The 18953-nt window shown below is 57.1% G+C and overlaps 1 protein-coding gene across 3 annotated transcripts in view; it reads right to left on the reverse strand.

Annotated features, from left to right (window-relative positions):
* Positions 1-1319: 1319 nt before the first annotated feature.
* Positions 1320-18953, reverse strand: part of Capn9 (calpain 9) — a 29358-nt gene continuing 11724 nt past the window's right edge. For 2 of the 3 annotated variants that reach the window (XM_046432113.1, XM_046432111.1), the window contains 14 exons: positions 18268-18353; positions 17586-17663; positions 15160-15320; positions 14119-14276; positions 13767-13975; positions 12405-12441; positions 11107-11187; positions 8953-9010; positions 7666-7730; positions 7180-7248; positions 6735-6813; positions 4688-4804; positions 2503-2561; positions 1320-1495 (listed from right to left, as the gene is read on the reverse strand). In XM_046432113.1, coding sequence (XP_046288069.1) covers positions 1469-1495; positions 2503-2561; positions 4688-4804; positions 6735-6813; positions 7180-7248; positions 7666-7730; positions 8953-9010; positions 11107-11187; positions 12405-12441; positions 13767-13975; positions 14119-14276; positions 15160-15320; positions 17586-17663; positions 18268-18353 — 1284 coding nt within the window. In that variant the 3' untranslated portion in view covers positions 1320-1468. The remainder of the gene's footprint in view (positions 1496-2502; positions 2562-4687; positions 4805-6734; positions 6814-7179; positions 7249-7665; positions 7731-8952; positions 9011-11106; positions 11188-12404; positions 12442-13766; positions 13976-14118; positions 14277-15159; positions 15321-17585; positions 17664-18267; positions 18354-18953) is intronic. The other variant, XM_046432112.1, reaches the window with a different exon arrangement.

Here is an 18953-nt window from a genome sequence, read left to right on the forward strand (position 1 = left end):
GTGCTTTTCTTCATGGGAACATGAAAGCTGTGATTTCAGGTTCCTTATTGTCTGGGTCTATTCAGGGTTCTGTCTCCTCAGGTCGGGACTTTCCATGTCACCTGAGCTGCTAGTTGGTGGCATGAAGCTGTTCCTGACACACACTTCTCCCCCTGGGGTCAGCATAATGCCTTTGTTAGTTTCTTTCTCTCTTTTTCCTTGGTTGGTTTAGTTTAAAAAAAGAAATCAATTTTGTTGATATTTTTAAAGAACAAACTTTATCTCCTTGATTTTTTCTGTTGTGTTCCATTTTCTAGTTGATTTCTGCTCTGACCTATGTCTTTTCCTTTTGCTTTCTTGGGTTTGATCTTCCTCCCCCTCTGTTGAGATGGAAGCTTATGCTGTTGGTTTGAGGACTTTCTGTATTTCTGAGTGCTACTCTAGCCCTGTGTTGTTAAATTTGATGTGTTATATTTTTGTTTTGTTTAGTTCAAATTATTTCCAAACTTCATTGTGATTTTTTTCCCCTTTAACTCATGAATCTTTTAGAAGTTTCTTTTTCTAGTTCTAATTGAATTCCTTAGTAGCTGGGAAATGTATTCTGAATGATTTAAACTCTTTTAAATATTTTGAAACTAGCTCCGAGGCCTCGAGTGTGTAGCTCTCCAGCCTCAGTGTGCGCTCATTGCTTTGGGGCAGACGCTCCACCAATGTCAGTGAGCAAGTTGTTTGGGGGCCTGTGAGGCCTTCTGCATCCTTGCTGACCTTCTGTCCAGTGCTCTGTTAATAATTAAGAGTGGAGCCTGGCACGGTGGCCACACCTGTAATCCCAGAGACTCAGGAGGCCGAGGCAAGAGAATCGTATGTTCAAGGCCAGACTCAGCAACTCAGTGAGGCCCTAAGCAACTTAGTGAGACCCTGTCTCAAAATAAAAAATGAAAATGTCTGGGGTGTGGCTCAGTGGCAAAGCCATCGGCTTCTCCCGCCCCAGGCTTGGGGCACAGAGAGACTCTGCTTGGACAGGCTATCTCAATCACCAGCTCCCAGAGGGGAGCCATCTCCATGTGGACCCGTTGGGGGTAGAGGAGGTGAGCTGATGTCACCCTGTAGGGAAGCACCTTCCCTGGAGAGTTGTCTCACACACTCAGTATTGACACTGTTCTGTAAGGTGTCTGAGGGGGTGGCCATGGCACACTGGAGCCAGGACCCTCGTGTCAGGGCCGTCTTGTGAATGGGAGGAGTGGGACATGGAGGGAGAAAATGCTAGCAGAGCCTGGTCATGGGCACAGGTGCCTCTAAGAAGGCAATGATCTTACGAAAAAGCAGCACAGAGTCCGAGAGAATAGCAGAGATTTCATTCTCCCAGGTGGGCAGTGGGCGTGGAACAAGGGAAGGAGAGAGCCCTGGGCGAGACCATCCACCAGGAGCAGCACTGCAGTCCACCTTCCGAAAGTGGGCAGCTGGACAGGTGCCTCCCACCAGGGCAGCCTCAAATGTTCATTGTCAAGTTGATGAACTGGAAGCAGAGAGAGAGAGAGGAATGAGGGCTTATCCCCCCACGTAACTCCAGAGAGTACGATGGGACCAGAGAGCATGACAGGGACAGTGGAATATCCTCTCTCCTTTCGAGGGGCAGCCTCACTCAGGCCCCATGACCAGGGCAACAGAAAGCAGCTTCCCCTTTGCAGGGTCCCCTGCCTTCAGGAGGGAGGCAACCCTCCATCACAGCAGGGCTGCGGGAGCGACTGGGGCTCGTCAGCAGTGGCCTGGTGGGCAGGAGGTGGACTTCCTCTCACCCCTCTCCAGGGTCCCCGCCTTGCTTCCCACCGGGCTTGTCATGGCAGCATGATGCCTATGCACAGCTGTGGGGAGTCCTCTCTCCCTCCCTGGCAGGGAACCTGCTTCAGTTCCCAAACCTCACATATGCAGGAATCACAGGATCCCGTGAAACAAGATTCCGATGCCTTGGTCTGGACTCTATGTTTCTAACCTGCTTCCTCGGGCAGGGCTGGTCTCCCATGCCGCAGCAGGGCAGCTGGGAAAGGTCCTCTGGGGGGGGTGCACTGAAGCCCCAATGCTCCTTCCGAGATTTGGAAAGTGGCCCATGCTCTCCTAGCCCAGCATCCTCCCTGGGGGCGCCTTGGGTCTGAAGTGCGGAGGTGCACACACAGGCGTGCGCCCAGGGCAGCCATAGGACCACCTGGGCGGGGGAGTGGAGGGAGGGAAGTTGGGAGCAGGCCGGCCAGGAGCCCAGGCGGCAGGAGCCAGGGAGGGCGCCAGCATGCTAGGTGGTTCATTTCTAAGACCCAGTTTCCACTTCTGCAGAATGGGGCGCTATGGGCACTCAGCAGTGGATTTAACCTTGACAGTGACCCTGTGAGCCAAGTGAAGAGTGCCTTAGAGCTGTTGGGCACTGTGTTATCTCAGCCACCCACAGGAACTCCAGGCCTCTCAGGAACTGTGCATTTGGCGCGTTTCAGGAGATGTGCTCTGCGGGGCCCTGGGCAGAAGGCTGTGTCGTACCTCGTTTATGTTGAGGTGGATGAAGTCCTTGTTCTTCATACGGAGTGCCTGGAATACCCCTGCCGGGAGAGAGGAGGAGTTTCCCAGCCCCAGGGCCAGCCTGGGCTGACTGTGGGGAGCTGCTCCCTCTAGTGGGAATCAGGGGTCTTCTGGCACAGCAGGCAGGACCGTGCTGGCCAGTGCTGGCCTCTACCCTATGCCAGTCTGCTGGCCAACTCCTGGGTCCAAAACATCTTCCTGTCCTAATCCTTGGGGTTACAGACCCCTTGAAATCCATGACCCCAGAAAACAAGTGCCTGTATCCAAGGTTTTACTGAGTCTGAAAGCTGTTCTGTGTCTAATCCCTCATGGGTGGGGGCACTTGGGGCTGTCACAGGACAGGCAGCAGGGACAGCAGGGAGAGCAGGCTGAGCTGGTTGGGGTCATCATGTGTGTCCCCAGGCCTCAGCCTCCCACTTTAGAAAGAGCTGACCACTCCTGGCTTCAAGTTTTCACGTGAGGACAGAGTGGGGAGAGGGGACTGACTACTGCGGAGCAGAGGGACGGGGAGACCCAACAACCAAGTGACCTGAGTCCAGATCCCGGGTGGCCAATGAGCAGTCAAGAGGCCACTGGGGATTCCAGCATGGACTGGCACTAGGTAACGTCGAGGGTCCCTGAGAACTTGGTCAGGTATGCAAATGGCAGCTCCATCTTACAAGGCCAAGTCTACTGGCTGGAAAAATCTACAGAGGGGAGGGCAGGCCCGAGATGGGTTAGCAACCCACTTGGGGGAAAGGATGTATTGGGGACATGGGGGGGAAGTCGCAGGTGATGAGTGTTAAGGCTAAGTGTTGCGCACAGGATGCAGACCTGCTGCTGTCCCCCCACATCTCTCTAAGGTGGCCGTGGCCACATATGGCCTGCTCCTGTGGCTTTCCTCCCCTCTCCATGGTGCTGGGGACAGAGCCAGGGGCCTCGTGAGTGTGGGTAAGGGCTTTGCCTGGAGCCACACCCTGCCTCTGTCTGGATTGTCTGAGTTCCCACAGGGGCTGTAGTAGAGTTTGGGAAGCTCTGAGTGTGGGGTTTTATTCTTTCCATGCAGTGGATGTTGCAGCTGTCTGATGGGAAGTTGAAATGGCCTGGGAAGCCTTGGGCCCTGATCCCTGGTGCTCCACAGAACACGCTGAGGGCCCCGTGGTGGGGAGGGTCAGGCCTGAGCGGTCCAAGAAAGGAGAAGCCATGCACCCCCAGCCAGAGCAGCACTAGGCTAAGCCTCCTGGCTGCAGCCAGGAGGAGGGGAGAAGGGACAAATCTCCAATTTCTAGGGTCAGCTCTGCCCACCCTGTGTGTCTATGCCATCTTTATAGGTGGTCCCTTCTCCACAGCTGCTGGTGACCTGGGCCAGCATTCAGGCCCAGCTGGCTTGGCCCCTTCAAGCCTCCTGCATCAGGCCTCAGCCCACCCTGAGCCTGCGGGTCACAGAAACAAGCTTCAGGCAATCAGAACTGTCACCTGCCTAACAGAGCTGTAGCACCGTGCCACAGAGACCCCTCCTTGCTTTACCAGGTGCCGTGAGGTCACCCATCAAGCTAGCAAATTCCGAGAAGTACCAGATACATAATTTGCAAGACTCATGCAAAATGGAAGACTAGGGCCTCTGGTTCAAAAGTCAAGACCTTCAGGATGGTGACTTCAGAGCATTTAACTCAGCACAAGGTGCCTTGGAGACATGGTCCCTTTGTGCTTGGATGGCATGCTTGAGCTGCCCGGGACACATGCAGTGTCCCTTCTTAGCCATCCTGTAAAGGAGGTGGCTGCAGCCTCAAACAGCACCTACACATAATCTCTGTCCCTTTTGGTGGGACAAGTCTCTTTTGAGGTAACTGGGTCCATGAGGGAGGGAAGAGGGGACCAAGATTCTGATTCTGTACATTGTTGGGACCTGACCTGAGGTGGGAGCTTCCCTGGGATGGTGGGGCACGAGCCCACCTTGGCCTAGTGTCCTCACACAGACAGGACAGGTGGGGAACAGGGATCTCTGGACGTTGTACATGACACTGCACCTGTCCTGGGCAGCCACATGGGTCATGTGTCTCATAGCTCCCAATGGCCCTGTGGGTCTGTCTGCCATATTTGCTGGTTGCTTGTATGTGCTCATGAAGGGTAACCAGACCTGGGGTGGACCCGGGTGGAAGACACTCACGGCTTGCATTCTCCAGCCGGACCAGGCAGTTGAGGAAGTCGTCCAGGTCCAGCTGAAGCCCCTCGTCGGCGTACCTGAGGATGATGAGCTGCAGGAGGCGGCTGCTGAGCTGGAAGCCTGTGGAGGAACAGGAGGCCCCAGGACTGGCTCAGCCCAGAGGACCACACTGTGGGCCAGGGAGTCCCATGTGGCCAGGGAGAACTGGCCAAAGGAGCGTGTTCTGCCTGGCAAGGTGAGAGCTTCCTGGTGGGGGCCTGGCTTGGTTTGGGTGGCATGGAGGTGTCTGCCAGGACGGGCAGGTGCTCACAGGTGCTCTGACACTGTGGGCTTAGTGAGCTCTCAGCTTTGGTTTTTCACCAACATCACCCCTGGGGTCTGGTCTACCTTCCAGGAGGCTTCCTGAGGCACCTTCCCAGTGGTCAGTGTCTGAGCCCCATGCTGAGTCCTGCCAGCCTCCCCTCTGGTTCTGTCTGAGCTCACTTCTGTCAGGTCCTGTCCTGAGGATTCCAGGGTGGCACCTGGTATGACTGACTCTCCAGGGTGTTTTAACCCAAGGGCAAGGGGGCTAGAAATGGTCCTGAGAGGACATGCTGCTTGCTGATTCCTGCACACCCACGCTGGAGGGACAGTGCCTGGCTGCAGCCAGGAGGCTTGGCCTAGTGCCGCTCTGGCTGGGGGTGCACGACTTCAGTGTCCTCATTTGTCAAATGCTGGGTTCAAGGTGTCTGAACACCCGGAAAACCCTGTAGCATGTTTAGCACTTTGATGTCTAATCATATGCAACTTGTTTATTTTGCAGTGCTGGGGATGGAACCCAGGGCCTTGCACATGCTCAGGCAGACGCTCACCACTGAGCACTCCAGCCCTGATTCGACACTCTCAGGAGCAGTATCCTTGCCCTCCTTCCTCCTGGTCTGCAGGTTCAGTGCAGGTGGTCCCAGGACTGTTTTTTGTTTTTGTTGTTGTTTATTTTTTTGTTTTTTGCTGTTTTTCCCAGCTGCAGCCAGAGAAGGAGACTGCTCTGACTCAGAGCTCAGTGCTGGGCCCATGCCCTGGTGCTGCCCAGAACCTGGCATCTGCCTTGGCGGGCTGAAGAGGCAGGGTTGGGACCTCCCTCACCAGAGCTGGGTAGGAGGACCTGGTCACACCATCCTCTCTGGAGGTTCCCTTGGGTCCCTGCTCTGTCCCTCCTGCCCTGGGAGCAGGATCACTGACCCCAGGAGAGTGGTCTGCTTGTATAGCTCTCCTGTGTTCTTCTCCCTCACAAAGGACCGAGCAACCTTGCTGGGCACATTCTGCCCTCAGCAGGCCTGACCCTGGGCATGTTTCCAGGGGTTGCTGCCTGGGAGCGGGCCCCATTTGAAGCTGCACAGGTCCTGGTTTACGACTGTGCTGGTCAGATGCAAAGGGGACACGGAGACCCCAGCTGGGTGCACAGGACACGAGGCCTCAGAGCCTGGGACAGTCACAGCAATGCTGGGTGGATGGTGAGAAGGTAGCAGAGTGTCAATGGAATGATCTGGTTTGGATTTGGTCTGTTGCTGACAAAGCTGGCACAGGGTCACAGGTGGCAGAGGGACACGCAGGTCCCCAAAGCATGGGGACATGGGCTGTCTCATCATGGCAACAATATCACCATGCAGAACTTAGAGGTCAGGAAGTAGTATGCTTGCCACCACAGAGTCCCTGGTTACTCTGCAGTGGAGAACACGGCCAGAGGCCTCTGGGGGCAGGCCACGTTCATTCTTGGAAGATACTTCTAACCCTCCAGCCCCTGTTCACAGTGGTTTAAAATGAGGGTCTTATGAGGGGCCAGGCTGCAGCCAGGAGGCTTGGCCTAGTGCTTCTCTGGCTGGGGGTGCACGGCTTCAGTGTCCTTATTTGTCAAATGCAGGGTTCAAGACCTGGGGTGCTAGGTCTGTGACTTAAGCAGCATCAGCTCAGCTCAGAGGCCCACCACTGGCCACCAGCTAGGGCCAGGGCCAGGGCCCAGAAGGCAGCACACTGGCCCCACCTCAGGCAACCCCACGCCCCAGCAGGTCCTCACCTGCAGCTCTCAGTGCAGTCCGCAGCTCGTAGGACGACATGGTGCCGGACTTGTCGACGTCGAACTGAATGAACAGGTTCTGTGGGGTGGGGCCGGCAGGGATGGGAGGAGTGGCTAAAGGGCAGCCTGGGCAGCAGCAGCTGGAGGGCAGCCGGCCCCGAGGGCCCTGAGAAGTGAGGCTGGCCACCCTCCTGTGTGAGCAGCGCTGGAGATGGATCCCAGGGCCTCCCACAGGCCAGGCTTCCCCCAGGGCCTCCCCCAGGCCAGCCCCCCACCCCCAGCTACCCCAGCCCAGCGCCCCTGTCTTCCCTTCCGTCTAGGGGACTGATGCAAGCATCAGGATTCTACTCTGGTGCCTCTCCTCGTCCCTGCCACCATCACTTAGCCTGTGGCCTTGGCCTTTGCCCCCCTGCCCTAGGCTTGGGGTTCTTGCCAGGTCACATACGATCCACTGCTTCAGCCTGTCCCAGAACACTAGAAATTCACTGAATTCCAGTTTCCCGTTGCCGCTGGTCTGGCCGCATGGGTCAAGGAAGTTTGACCTTTCAACCCAGGGTCCTCAGGGGCCAGCTCTGGGGCACCCAGGATGGCCTGTGGGCTGGTCTGGTGGTGTGGGTGTCAGTGCTGGCCCTGGGGAGGTGGCTTTAAGTACTGAACCTTGGTTCTCTGAAGAGGGTATATGGAAGGTGAGATGGTTTCAAAAGCACAGAAATAGCTCTTCTGTTTCCTGCGAAGGGAACCAAGTGCCAATGAGGTCCCAAATCCCTTGAGAAACCTCTGCCCCCTGGACGGACCCAGGCCACTTGATTCTGATGGACTTCAGCACCAGGGGTCCCCTAGCTATTGAATTTGCCCATGGAGACTGTGCGCCTCAAACCCTGGGCAGAGTGCTGTCGGAAGTTGCAGGCCCTAAGCCTGCTGGGAAGGATACGTCCATCAGGGAAATGATATTTCTGCAGGAGATCAGGCTCAGCTTCTTGAACTTGAGGTCTTTCCCTGAAATCACATGTGAAAGTTGAATTTGGTTGACCCTCAGTCAAATGTGCTGAAGCCCAGGGTGGCCAGAGCCAGGCTCTTGGACTGTGACGTGGGCATTCTTATGATGGTGGTAAGAATAGGGGGAAATTTATAATATATGAAAAAAAGCTTAAAAAATGGGAATGTCGGGCTGGTTGCAGCTAAGTGATAAAACGCCTGCCCCAGCACCCGCAAAGCCATGGACCCAGCCCCCAGCACTGCAAAACTAGAACACACACCCCCAACCCCCAAACCCAACAACTGAAACAGGGATCACTCTCTCATCATTTTTTTTTTCTAATTCAATAATTCTAAATGACAGATCGCCCATGAAGGTTTCTCTTAGGTCATTTAAGGGCAGAAGCTTGAAAATGAATCGATGACTGAAGGAAGGGCCTTGCTAAGGACGAAGGCCACTCCCCACACGTGCAATACCCATGGAAATTGTGTTCCTGGATGAACTGCTCACACAAAGTGAGCTTAAGGTGGAATTTAAACTTGCGGAGGAACTTGGACATTGATACACTGCTGGTGGAAATGTCAAACGGTCCCTTTGGAAAACGGCTGGGCGCTAAAACATCAAGTGCAGAGTTCCGACAGAAATTCTCCTCACCGTGGAGGGAAGAGGAAAGCAATACGCCCATTGGAAACCGAGGTCCACTGCAGCGGTACCCAAGTTCACGTCAGTGGACAAATGAAGAGACAAAGGGGCACGCCACACAGGGAATGCCAGTGGCTATGAAAAGGAGCAAAGCCCAGACTCCCGGTGGCAGGCGTGAACCTGGAAGTCACTGAGAGAAGGAAGCCAGGCCAGAAGGCCTCCTGCCAACTGCCCAGGATCGGCAGATCCAGAGAGAGCAGAGCAGTGGTTCCTGAGGACGGGGAGGATGGAGACGGGGAGGGCTGTGAGCGGGCACAGGGTCTCCCTCTGAGGGGAGGGAATGTCCTGGAACTGAGCCCGTGCCCACACACTGACTGGTAAGAGAGAGTGATTTGTTGGTGGTGAGGGTTGGTGATCTTCACCTTGGCCAGTAGGCTTTTGTGCATCTTTTAGAATTGTCCACCTTTAACTTGTGTCATTTTTTTGGAATCAGGGAATAAACAATGACAGCTGTTTCTGAAGTCCTGGGAAGCCCAGCGCAGAGGTCTAGAGGCTGGCAGTGTGGTCCCCCACCCCATGGCCCCCAGGGGTTCACTCAACTCTTCTGCAGCACAGCATTTAAGACATACTCCAGTTCCTCTGCGGTCACCTCCATGTCCTGTGAAGACATTGCTCCTTAGGCCCTCAGGACTCCCGTGAGTCTCTGTCAGCTCCAGCTTGACTGGGCTCAAGGGACAGACTGGCCCTCCTGAAACAGCCACAAGCAGATCACCCGTCTTCTGGGTAGCTGCTGCTGCCCACCAGCTTCTGGGGAAGGTCCAGCTGACCAGCAGAGGCCCACCCAAGGTGGACACAGAATACTGGGCTTGGCATGCTGCCACCTTCCCGAGGATCAGAGATACCTGGAGCGGTTGGCAAAGCTCAGATGGCCCTGGAGGTGTTGCAGGGAGCTGGAGAGCAGGCCAGCCTCCTGCAAAGTTGCAACTGGGGAGCAGAGCGGAGGACACTCCCTCCTGGAACCGCCCCTCCTGGACTGCCGCCCCTCCTGGACAGCCTTCTCCAGGACACGCCCCTCCTGGGCACGCCCCTTTTGGACACTCCCCCTCCTGAGCGCCCCAGGCACTGTCAGGTCACCTGATCCAGGACTGTGGCTGCTGGCTCTTTCCAAGTCCTCTAGGGGATCTAAGGGCACCCACAGCAGCATCCACAGAGCAGAAGCTCAAGGCGGATGCAGCCGGCCTGGACCCACACCTACAGAAGGGGGTCTTCAGTCTTGCCGGGTCCCTGGGGGGCTTTCATGTGCAGGGAAGTTTGGGTGGCACTGCTGTTGGGCTCATCTGTCCAGGAGCTGGGCCAGCAAGGGGGACCCCCTGTACAACGGCTTTAACCAACAACTGCTGGTGAGACGGGCCAAGGATAGGTGGCTGATTACCAAGGAAAAGGAAATGGGCAGATGACTCCTGACCACCAGCCTCTGGGGAGGGGAGGGTCAGACTCTCCAAACACAAGCAGGTGGCCTCTTCCTGCCTTTTGGTCAGTAGAAAGGAGAAGAAAGGAAACCTGAAATCCATAAAAGGGCAAGACACTGTTCTGCTCTTGCCTTGGCATTTCTCCGGTGTTTAATCTTCAACACCTGGGGAATGAGGCCTGATCCTGATTTTCAGGACCGGTATCACTGGTTCTGCTTGGAGCTCCTGGTCCTGGGTTTGGATGTTTCACCCTGTGAGAAGGGTGGATGTAGCCCGCACCCACACTGGGGGATGGGGGGAGTGGGAAGCAGACCTCCTGCCCGCATCCCCTTCCCCCTTCACCCACTCCACTTCTGACGACTTCTGTCCCTGCCCTTCATCTCAGTAGCTGAGAGGCCACCATGCTGGCTCTGACCTGTCACCTCCTGAGATCTCCAGATAGCACCTGACCTGGGGATTGGCCCCCATGCTGTGCCCTGCCCAAGGGAAGTGGCTGCTCTTCCTGCTGCGCTTTGCACAAGGCCCAGACCCTGTGTCCATCTCCTACCCTGCTTGGCTACTGCAAGGCCCCAGTCCAGCACTAGATACCCCAGCTTCAGGTCAGGCTACCAGCCAGCTCCTTTCGCACCAGGGGCCCCAGGCAGGGGAAGCAGAGATTACTGATGTCATCGGCACCTCCACACACATCAGTTCACCAGGCTACACAATGGGCTGGGCCATTTCCCCTGAGAGGAAGGACAATCCTGGGGCCAGGAGGCTTTTCCCAGGCCCCCAGGAGGCCATGAGCCCAGCAAGGAAGCTGAGCAACAGGGCTGAGGATGAGGGCAGCACTGAGGACAGGAGTCCTTCCTCGGTGGCCTAAGCCTGGCCCTGGCTGCCAATCCTGGACACCCTCTGGTGTTAATGGATGGAAATGCTTTGCACCAAGGAACTCTCTCCTGGGCACGCAGTTTGCAGTGTGCCTCCCTGGACAGCACAGAGCAGAACACAGAGCATTTTAATGGCAGTGATTTCAGGGCAGAAGAGTTCAGAGACCCCTCCTCTTCAAGCCTTCCCCAATCTGTCACAAGAGACCTCTGGGCCAGTTCTGAGCCACCATGGGCCCTGCTGCCCCATGGAGCAATGGTGCCAGGTGTGTGGACAGGCTGTTTCTGGGCATCTACTGACCAGGGCTGGGGTCACTTTGCAACAAGCCCCTCGAGGCCTCAGGGAGGCACCACTGTCAAACCCCATGACCAACACCCTCTGCTGGGAAGAGGCCAGGCCTTGGTCAGGTGCACCCTACCTCGCCGGCGATTCTTTGGAACAGGGCCCGGAACTGCTGCTCCTCCTCTGTCTCCTGTTCAGGTGGCTTTGGCTGTGAGGGCTGAAAAAATAGCCAGAGGTGGGCACAGAAGGACCCGCAGGAGAGAAACTTGGTATTGCTCTCCCAAAGAAACACAGGAAAGAAAAGCCCTGGAATGGACACAGTGCTGCCCCAAGGGACAAGCCAGGACTTCGAGGACCCTCATGTGCCAGCAGTCACCATGGACACAGTGTGCACCAGCTGCTGCCCACGGAGCAGCAGCCTCAAGGGCTCAGGGAGCCTCTAGAGGAAGTCCTCAAGACGAGGACGAGGAGTCTGGGAGGACCTGGTTAGCTAGACTCATTGCACCCTTCTGTCTCAGACTCCAGGAGGCAGACCATCACGAATGGAGTCTAAAGATCTGCTGGCCTTTAGGAATGGTCTCTACACTCTGTGGATAGATCCCTAGCCCGCTGTGGATGGATCCCTAGCACCCTGTGGACCAGAGCAGCTCTGTGTGGTGTGGCAGCTTGAGCAGGAATAGGAATCAGCAGAGCACAAAGCAACCGGTCAGTGCCCTGCCTGTCCAGGTGACTTTCCTCAGGGTGCTCAGGCTGCAGGGCGTCCTTCTGTGCAGGGGCCTGGGTGGGGTGTAGCTCCGTAGCTCTGATTTCCCAGGTGAGGAGCGACTTGGTGTCGATGTGGGGGATGAACTCCAGCATGAGTGGCCCCATCCCGGAGAGACCATCAGGGCCAGTGCCTCCCTTCAGCCCCATGTGCAGAGAGGGGCAGGCCCAGCAGTCATACTCATCTCAGCCCTGGCCCCGATTCCCGCTGCCTCACATCTGTTCCCAGCATGGAGCTGCAGGTCTCCTCTTAGAGCACCACACCCTGGTGCCTCCTGAAGGTCTCATGGCCCTTGGACGGGATGAAATGGACCCTCCTCCCAACACTCAGAGAGTGGGAGGACTCGTGTCCTTGAGTCCACAGAGAGGACCTACCCATTTGCTTGGTTTCTTTTTATTATTTTTATTAAAATGCATTCATTTTGCCCCCTCACAGGAGGCAGGTGCCTCTCCACGGAGGTGGAATCCCAGAGAAAGAGGACATCCACAACCTGTCTCACCTTGGCAGTCCTGTCTGTGTGAGGGACAGAGGACCCAGGCTCAGCCTGCAGGTCAGTCAAGCATAGGCACTGACCCCACGGCCTGGACATGAGCTCAAGGTGGCACCGTGGTCAGAGGAAGGCCCTCAGCCTCCCACCGAGTCCCACCCTCCCTAGCCAGGGGTGCACTCACCTCAGGAAGGTTGATGTCCACGGTGCCATCCAGGTCCCTGTAGGGGCAGAGAGCACAGTGCCTCCACTGTGTGTTTCATGGGGGACCCTCATGTGCCATCTGCTGAGCTGCAGGAAGCCCTCCTGGCTCACTGCCCTTATGTCCTGCAGGATTTGCAGACCCCATGCATGGACACGCCACCCCCATCACTCAGACCCTCCCCTTGGCTGCCCTCATCCAAGGACACCCTGCAAATCCTGGGCTCTGCAGGTAACAGAGTTAACCCTGATGTGCTCCCTGATCCCCTGGTATCCTCCAATGAGGGCGGTGGAGGTGGCATGTGGAGCGGAGCAGGCTCTCTGCACACTATGCGGGAAACTCTGCATCTCCAGAGGAGAGACGCTGAGACCTGTCACTCAGCTGGGAAGGACTTCAAGAGGATGAGTCCTGGAGTCAAGACCAAGAGCCACCTGAGCCTGCATGCCACACTCCCAGTCCTGGTCATGTGTGTCACTTGTGTTTGGGGAAAAGAGGAAGAAAGGTGGCAACTGTCACTCTTGCTGTTCTCATCCTGGGCCCTCAGTGTTTGGACAGCTGTGATACTAAGAGGAGGGGCAGCCTTGTCCTGGCTCCTGCCAATGCTGGGACAGTTGGAGGAATCAGGTCTTACACATCCAGACCTGCAGCACTCCCAAGGACACACCAGCCATCCCAGGAGAACACAGGCTTCAGAGCTGGGAGGAAGCCCACTGGTCGGCCCTCGGATTCGGCCTCACTGTGCGCAAGGCCAGAGCAGCCCGGCGTCCACTGCCTTTTCTCTACCTCTACACAGGTTGGTCCCTTCCTGGGGAATTTTCCAGCTTAAAATATGGAGGCAGACTTTGCTACAATCTCTAGAACAGCTTCGCTGGTTCAGGAAATGGGTCATTGCCTCTCAAGCACTTCCCCTCTGCCACAGAGCAACCAGCACAGGGCGGTCATGGGAAGCTTATCCCTAGAAGTAACGGATACAAGCTTCACCAGGATACTGTGAAGACGCGTGGCGGAGTGTAAGACAGTTCAGACTGGCCAGCATCTTTAAACTGGAGCTGAGGGAACCCGCCAGTCTGGTAAGGGGACAGTCCTCTTCATTGTGGGTGGGAGTCTAGCATCCCTAAGTGTGCCTCCACTCCAGGGTCTGAGAAAACCAAGGTCTTGCCAAGAGGGCCTTGGGGGTAGGACTGGCAGCTGGGAGGGAGACTGGCAGGTCTGCCTGGGGAGGGAAGAGAAGGGCTGAAAAGCCTCGATTCCCAGGGGGATGGAAAGGGCCCGGCTTCGCAATCCTGGTGGCCCCAGTGCCTGGATGCTAGAGGAAGGGGCCTGGGGTCCGCCTCTGCTCCTCACCGGCTAATGGCTTTCTTCTCCGAAAAGATTCTCAGACAGAAGTCAGCCTCCTGATGGGGCTCAAAGGTGCTGGGGACCAGGATGTACTCCCCCGGGGGCAGCCGGAAGCGGTCGGAGACTTCCCTCAGGTTGATGAACGTCTTGCTTCTAGCCAGGGAGGCATGGTACCTGAAGAAGTCTTTGTCCAGGTGTTCGTCATTGCCAGGGCTCTGTAGGAGGAGGAGGGGGCTCTCTGAGGCTGGCCTTGCTCCTCAGGCAGAGTTTGGTATGGGTTACAATCTCTGGCACAAAACTGAGAAAGAGCTGGGAATGCAGAAGCCTAATGGGACCCGAGTGTGGCCTTGCTCCCCACCTGGTAAATGGCATAGCCGATGGTCAGCATGTCAGCGCCAAACCTCTTGAGCTTCCTTCGATCTTTCTGCATCAGGGCTACAAGCAAAGTACATTCCTCCTGCCCCTCGTCTTTCTCAGTCAGGGACAGTTTTATCTGTGGATTGGTCCAAAAGGTATCTGCCATTTGAAAGAGAAGGATTACTGCCCCTTCCTTGAGGGGACAAAACAAAAAAGCAAAGTGCACTCCACTCCCCTCCCCTCCCAAGTCCTCCCAACTTGAGGTTTTCCCATCAGCTCTCGGGCCCTGCTTCCTGGGGCCTCCCTTTCCTGCCACCTTCTGAGCCACTTCTCAGCCTTCCAGGGTCTTCCTCCGGGTCTAGCCTGCTGAAGTTTGCTCCACCCTATGTTTCCCACTCGGAATTTCAGGGGGGCCTGCGTTGGCCTGGGGTCATCCTCCTGCCTCTTTTTGTTGATTGTGCACTTTGGGTAGGACTGACCTCGTCCCCAACCCAGGGATGAACTCCAGTCTCTGGCAATCCCTTTTGCCGCAGAGAATTGGAGCAAAGCTGAGCAGTGCTCAGGGCCCCGGCACCATGGGGCTGAGGAGTTAGGGGGTCAGGGCTCTGAGGCTACCTCGCAGTGCGTGTGAGGCCTGTGGAAGGCCTGATGCTGAGGCAAGCCCCTGGCCCTGCTCACGAAGACGGCCAGACAGAGGGAAGAAGCCCAGGGGAGAGGGCCAAGCTGAGCTGCACCCCAAGCCCATCTTGTTGCTGCCCGGCACTGTCAGGCCAGCAGGGCGGTGAGCCCTCTTTACAGCCGATCTGGCCAGCGGTGATCTGTCTCTTATACTGGAAAATGGCCCAAGTGGCAGAAGAGGGTGCTTCCATGAGTACTTCTTGTCCAGCTTTCTACCAAGCCCTCATGTCCAGGTCTCCCTGGGGTCCTGCAGACCAACTACCCACTTCCAGCTTTCTCTGGGGTCCTGCCCTGGCCCTTTGATGTCCCCAGGATGGACTGGACTCTTGGAAATGGAAGAGAGAATGACAGGGAGGCCACGCACCCAGGAAGTTGCGGCAGCCCCCTGCGGTGGAGCCGCGGACCCAGCTGCCCTGGTGCACGGCCACTTCCCACCTGTGCAGCGCGTCTTCTTGCAGTGCATCGGGGCTGAGGTTGCAGACCTCCACCTTGTCGAAGTGGGCCCTGAAGTCCTGGAAGGCCATCCTGCACACAGAGGGTCAGGCGGGTGAGGGAGGGCAGTGGCAGCCCACCATCCTTCCCTCCAACCATCCAGCTCCCGTCCTCCAGGGCGGGGAGGCTCAACTGGGGACTGAACACAGACAAAAGTGAAGATTCAAAAAGGAGAAAAAGACAGTCACACGGCGTGATGGGCCATGGTGGGGCCACATGCAGCATGGGGTGGGGTGTCCCTCCTCGGGAGCTGGGAGCCTCAGGACCAGGCGCCCTTCAAGAGGAGATGGAAAGCAGGCCTGTGGGGAGCAGCTGCTGGGGTCCAGGCAGGCGAAGAGCAAGGTCGTGGGCATTGGGTCAGCAGGGGGCGTGGCTTTGACTCTGGGGACGGGGAAGCCTTTGGAGGGTGTGGAGCAGAGTAACCCGGTCCACCGCTGCTGTGTGGAGCAGACCTTAGGGACACAGGTGAAGCTGACCGGCCAGCTGGGAAGTCATGGCAAGAGAAGGGGGTGCCCAGTCCAGCTGGTGGCCACAGGGAGGCATGATCTGAAGGCAGAGCCCAGAGGTCCTGATGGTTGAGGGTGAACATGAAAGGGATAGGGAAGGTGGGACAGAGCCATGTGGGAGGGAGGCTCTGGAGGGCAGGCCGAGTGGCCTCTCTGAGAGGCTGAGCCAAGGGTGTCAGGGCTAGCAGGGCAGGGAGGAGGGGACAGGACGGGACCTTGCCAAGAAGCCCACAAGAGGGCCTTGGGTCCTAGAGCACTATGCCCACACCTCAAGCTACTGAGCAGAGAGGCCATGTCCTGCCCAGGTCGCCAGGCAAGCTGGAGGCCTCTCTAGTGCAAGAACCACCTGGAAAGGCTGCTTCCCAAGACAACTGCAAACACAGGAGGCAGGACAGGGCCCATGCGCCTGGGCAGGAAAGAAAAGAAGGGAAGCTGGGGGTTTGCTGTCGTGGTCTTGGCTTGGGGTTCACAAGGTGTGGGAAGAGGGATGAGCTCATGCAAGGGCCCACGCGGGAGCATGCAGGGAGCAGGCCGGAAGCCACAGGGTGGGCTTCCAGATCCCACACAGGAGGACGTGGGGCCAGAGAGGGTCCATCGCCAGGCGACAGAGCTGCAAAGGCTGGCAGGAGGAAGCGCCTCCCTCTTGGCCTGGATTCCAGGGATGAGCTGGGGGCAACCTCCTGGCTCAGGTCTCGGCCAGCAAGGTGCTGGGCCATGCTGCCTGTCCTCAAACTCAGCCAAGCCGACTGGGGCAGCAGAGGTCAGAGGAGGGCGCTGGCTGCACACCAGAGGCTCTGCCCAGCTTTCTGGATGACATCAATTCTCCAGAGACTCATAAAGAGACATGGAGGTGGGAGGGTCTGGAGGTGGGAGGGTCCCCACCCAAATGTCACTGAGATTAGATTCCCTGCTAGCCTGGGGGCCATGGTGTGTGTGTGTGTGTGTGTGAGAGAGAGAGAGAGAGAGAGAGAGAGAGAGAGAGAGAGAGAGAGAGAGAGAGAGAGAGAGAGAGAGAAGGAGGAAAAGGAGAGAGAGGAGAGGAGGAGGAAGAGGAGGAGAGAGAGGAGAGAGAGAAGAGAGGAGGAGAGAGAAGAGAAAGGAGTAGAGAGGAGAAGGAGAGAGAGAAGGAGGAGGAGAGAGAAAAGAAGAGAGAGGAGGAGGAGGGAGGAGGAGGAGAGAATAAAGGAGAGAGAGAGAGGAGGAGAGAGAGAAGAGAGAGGAGGAGAGAGAGGAGAGAGAGGAGGAGAGAGAGGAGAGAGAGGAGAGAGAGGAGAGAGAGGAGGAGGAAAAGGAGAGAGAGAAAAGAGAGGAGAGAGAGGAGGAGAGAGAAGAGAGAGGAGGAGAGAGAGGAGAGAGAGGAGGAGAGAGAGGAGAGAGAGGAGGAGAGAGAGGAGAGAGAGGAGAGAGAGGAGGAGGAAAAGGAGAGAGAGAAAAGAGAGGAGAGAGAGGAGGAGAGAGAAGAGAGAGGAGGAGAGAGAAGAGAGAGGAGGAGAGAGAGGAGAGAGAGGAGGAGAGAGAGGAGAGAGAGGAGGAGAGAGAGGAGAGAGAGGAGGAGAGAGAGGAGAGAGGAGGAGAGAGGAGGAGGAAGAAAAGGAGAGAAAGAAAAGAGAGAAGAGGAGAGAGAGAGAAGAAGAAGGAGGAGGAAGAGGAGGACGAGAAGGAGGAGGAGGAGAGCTAGGAGGAGGGGAGAGAGAGTAAAGGAGAGAGAGAGAGAGAGAGAGAAGGGAGAGGTGGTGGTCCTCGCCCAGGCCGTGACACACACTCAACAGAAACAGAAGTGGATGAGCTGTACCAGAACTCCCCGTCGTCCAGAGCAGCATGACACAGGCGCTTCTGGTCAGCCAGGCCCACGGACTGCCACTCGGGGGAGCTAGGAGCAACAGGGTGGAGTCAGCCAGGAGGGTCCTCCCAGGAGCCATGCTGGCTTGTGCGGCTGCCCTGCCAAGTGAATTCTCACTGGCCCCAGAAATGCACGCAGGATGCAGAGGCTCACTGGCCTCAGGTCCCCAAATGTGGAAGTGCATGTCCAAAGGCTGCTGAGGGAAGGACCTGGCCACTGGGGCCTGCTCAGTAGACACAGTGGAAAATGGCAAGGAGGTGAGTGGCCGCGGGGGGCGGGGGCAGAGGATCCCACAAAAGCCCCAGCTCAGCGTGGCCTCCAGCCTGCTGGTGCCAGGAGCAAGAGTGACCTCTACTCCTCCTTTGCCCAAGGCTGCCATTCATAACAAGCCCTCCTTTGCATAGCCTTGAAGAGGTCAGGCCAGGCTCTGTGAGGTGGGCACACCCGACCCACGGGCAGGAAGACTCGGGAGAGCTGGTGGGGAGCAGCTGCCCACCACCCTCCAAACTCAGGCTGAGGCTCCGAGTGGCCTGTGGGATCTGTGACCCTGGCACGACTCCAAACACAGCAGCCCCCTCCTTACCCTGGCGGTGCCCAGTCCGCAGCAGCCCAAGCCACCTGTGCTGTTTCTGACCTGTCGCTCCACGGCCCGTTCCACTCGACCTGGCCCCAGGGGTTCCGGACTCGGATGAGCTCGATTTTCTGGCCCCGGAAGTCTACCTAGAAGGGAGAAGCATCAGGGAGGTGGGAGGTGAGAAGACCGGAGGTTGGCTGTGTTCATCGTGGGCTTGGGCCCCTCTCCGCGGACTCATCCATCCATAACCAGCTTGCGGAATTTCCGAATTTCTATTGAAAACAGGCGGTAGCCTCTCCAGTGAGGGCCTAGTAGTCCCCGCGAATGGCCACACCTCCTCTGGACAGTGACTCCCTATCAACACGAAGCTGGAAGCTTCCTCTGGCACAGAACCCTGCATCGTGGCTTTCTGGGTTCCCTCAGCACCTGGGTGGCATAGAGCGTCCTCAGATGAGCTCGCAGAGCCCCAGGGGGTGACAGGACCACAGGGCCACAGGCTGGGAATGCAGCAAAGGAAGGCCAGATTCCTTTTCCTGGGCTTTGCCCTGGGTCACAGGAAGGAACCTGCTGTTCCAGGGGATTCTTGCACCAGGCCCTCCAGCACTGCTGTGGCAGGGAGTGGGGCCAAGGCCTTGGGTCTTGGAGGGAGAGCATGGCGGACGGACCTCTGCTCATCCACAGTGGAGACCCCAGCCACCAGAGCTGTCCTGCTCTGGTCAACATCTCCCAGCAATATCAGCTCTCAG

The sequence above is a fragment of the Marmota monax genome, unplaced genomic scaffold (genome assembly GCF_021218885.2).
Source record: "Marmota monax isolate L192 unplaced genomic scaffold, Marmota_monax_Labrador192_F-V1.1 WCK01_AAM20220418_F8-fsc00071, whole genome shotgun sequence".
NCBI lineage: Eukaryota > Metazoa > Chordata > Mammalia > Rodentia > Sciuridae > Marmota > Marmota monax.